The 1,721-nt window shown below is 50.4% G+C and overlaps 1 protein-coding gene across 3 annotated transcripts in view; it reads left to right on the top strand.

Moving 5' to 3' along the window:
* Positions 1-6: 6 nt before the first annotated feature.
* ppp4r4 (protein phosphatase 4, regulatory subunit 4) overlaps positions 7-1,721 on the top strand; it is a 31,588-nt gene continuing 29,873 nt past the window's right edge. For 2 of the 3 annotated variants that reach the window (XM_046060611.1, XM_046060612.1), the window contains exon 1: positions 7-849. In XM_046060611.1, the coding sequence (XP_045916567.1) occupies positions 742-849 (108 nt within the window). In that variant the 5' untranslated portion in view covers positions 7-741. The remainder of the gene's footprint in view (positions 850-1,721) is intronic. The other variant, XM_046060610.1, reaches the window with a different exon arrangement.

The following is a 1,721-nucleotide window of genomic DNA, read 5'->3' as shown; positions in this document are numbered from 1 at the left end:
GCACGGCACGGCACGGCACGGCACGGATCAGGTCGGGATTTTATTTCAGTGACTGTATGCTGCTGGGCTTTTTGTACACCGAAGTGAAGAGAAGAGGGGTCCATTTGTTAAAGGACTGATGTTTAACCGTGAAGAAAGTCTGCAGTGCGAGATGTGAACGGGATCTGGTTTGACGTAGCTTCGGGACCGGACGGGAGTTTTACAGGATATATCTGTACGTGCTGTCGGTTACAGGCAGGTGAAGATCCGCCGAAATGAAAAGTCTTCCGACAACCTTCAGTTTAAAGCTTTAACCGACTCCTAGCTTCACTACTGGGGAAATAATCGTTAAAACGGCACATTTCTTAACGGAGTTTGGCGTAACGTGTCCTCCGCCGCGTAGGAGAGAGCGGGTTTGGCTGATGGGCAGCGGCGGGCTGCGAAGTGCTGGGATCAGATTATTCTATTCAACAGATGTTCCTCAGAAAGGGGGGCAGCTCTGAGGGCGCCGAACAGAAGAATAGAGGGTGCTGATGTGCGAAGTGTTTCACTTTGAATCTCTGACTCATTGCTTCATTCAGAGGTGAGCGAAGATCTTTTAGAATATTCAAATCTGAAAGGACTCTGGCGTGACGTTCCCTCCGCCCGGACAGATTGAGCAGGAGTCTCCTTGGAAACGGTTAGTAACAGTAACCCCCCCCCCATCAGGGATGGTCGGTACCGAGACCCGCCTGCTCTCCCACTAAGAACCAGAACCCGGTGATGTTCTCCGGCAGGATGAGTCTGAGCCAGCCCAGCCTCCTGTACGGACAGCTGGAGGAGCTGCAGGAACTCGCCTTCATAGAGAGGCCGATCCGCAGGAGTCTCAAGGTCTGTTTCACATGTAATAAAGAGCAGTGGACAGGTGATCATGTGACCCGCAGTGATGATGATGTGACATGTTAGATGAGTCAGTGGGAGGAAGAGCAGCAGCCTCCACGCAGGAAGCAGAGGGGAGACCCGCTATCTGCGCAGCGTGACGCAGTTTGCGTCAGACAGACAGGTAGAGAGAGAGAGAGAGACAGGTAGAGAGAGACAGCATTATAATATAATACATTTGCATTGTATCTAAAGCTTTTGTAATATTGTTGTTTGACATTCATGCCAATAAAGCTGAATTGAATTGAGAGAGAGGTGGACAGTCTGCAGTACAGCAGCCATCAGGGAGGATCTCCTCCTCACCGGCCTCCAGCCATAATGTGATGAATGCAGAAACCTGGATCATTAATCGATACATCAATTTGGTATCTCTGTGTTAAAACTACTGACTTCATTAATGTCATACTATCTCTAGTTTGACACAATCACTCTTTCACCTCTGAAGGAATGACTGACGAGGAGCCTCTGGGGAAACGAACATTAACCCCACGTCCTGTTGCAACATTTAAACGCCCGTTGGGTCGTCTCGGCAGTAGGAACGTTTAAACGCCCGTTGGGTCGTCTCTGCAGTAGGAACGTTTAAACGCCCGTTGGGTCGTCTCTGCAGTAGGAACGTTTAAACGCCCGTTGGGTCGTCTCTGCAGTAGGAACGTTTAAACGCCCGTTGGGTCGTCTCGGCAGTAGGAACGTTTAAACGCCCGTTGGGTCGTCTCTGCTGTAGTAACCTTTAAACGCCCGTTGGGTCGTCTCTGCAGTAGGAACATTTAAACGCCCGTTGGGTCGTCTCTGCAGTAGGAACATTTAAACGCCCGTTGGGTCGTCTC

This window comes from Micropterus dolomieu, linkage group LG10 (genome assembly GCF_021292245.1).
Source record: "Micropterus dolomieu isolate WLL.071019.BEF.003 ecotype Adirondacks linkage group LG10, ASM2129224v1, whole genome shotgun sequence".
Classification (NCBI taxonomy): domain Eukaryota; kingdom Metazoa; phylum Chordata; class Actinopteri; order Centrarchiformes; family Centrarchidae; genus Micropterus; species Micropterus dolomieu.
Note: the sequence above shows the minus strand (reverse complement) of the source record. Positions and strands in the feature narration are given on the sequence as shown.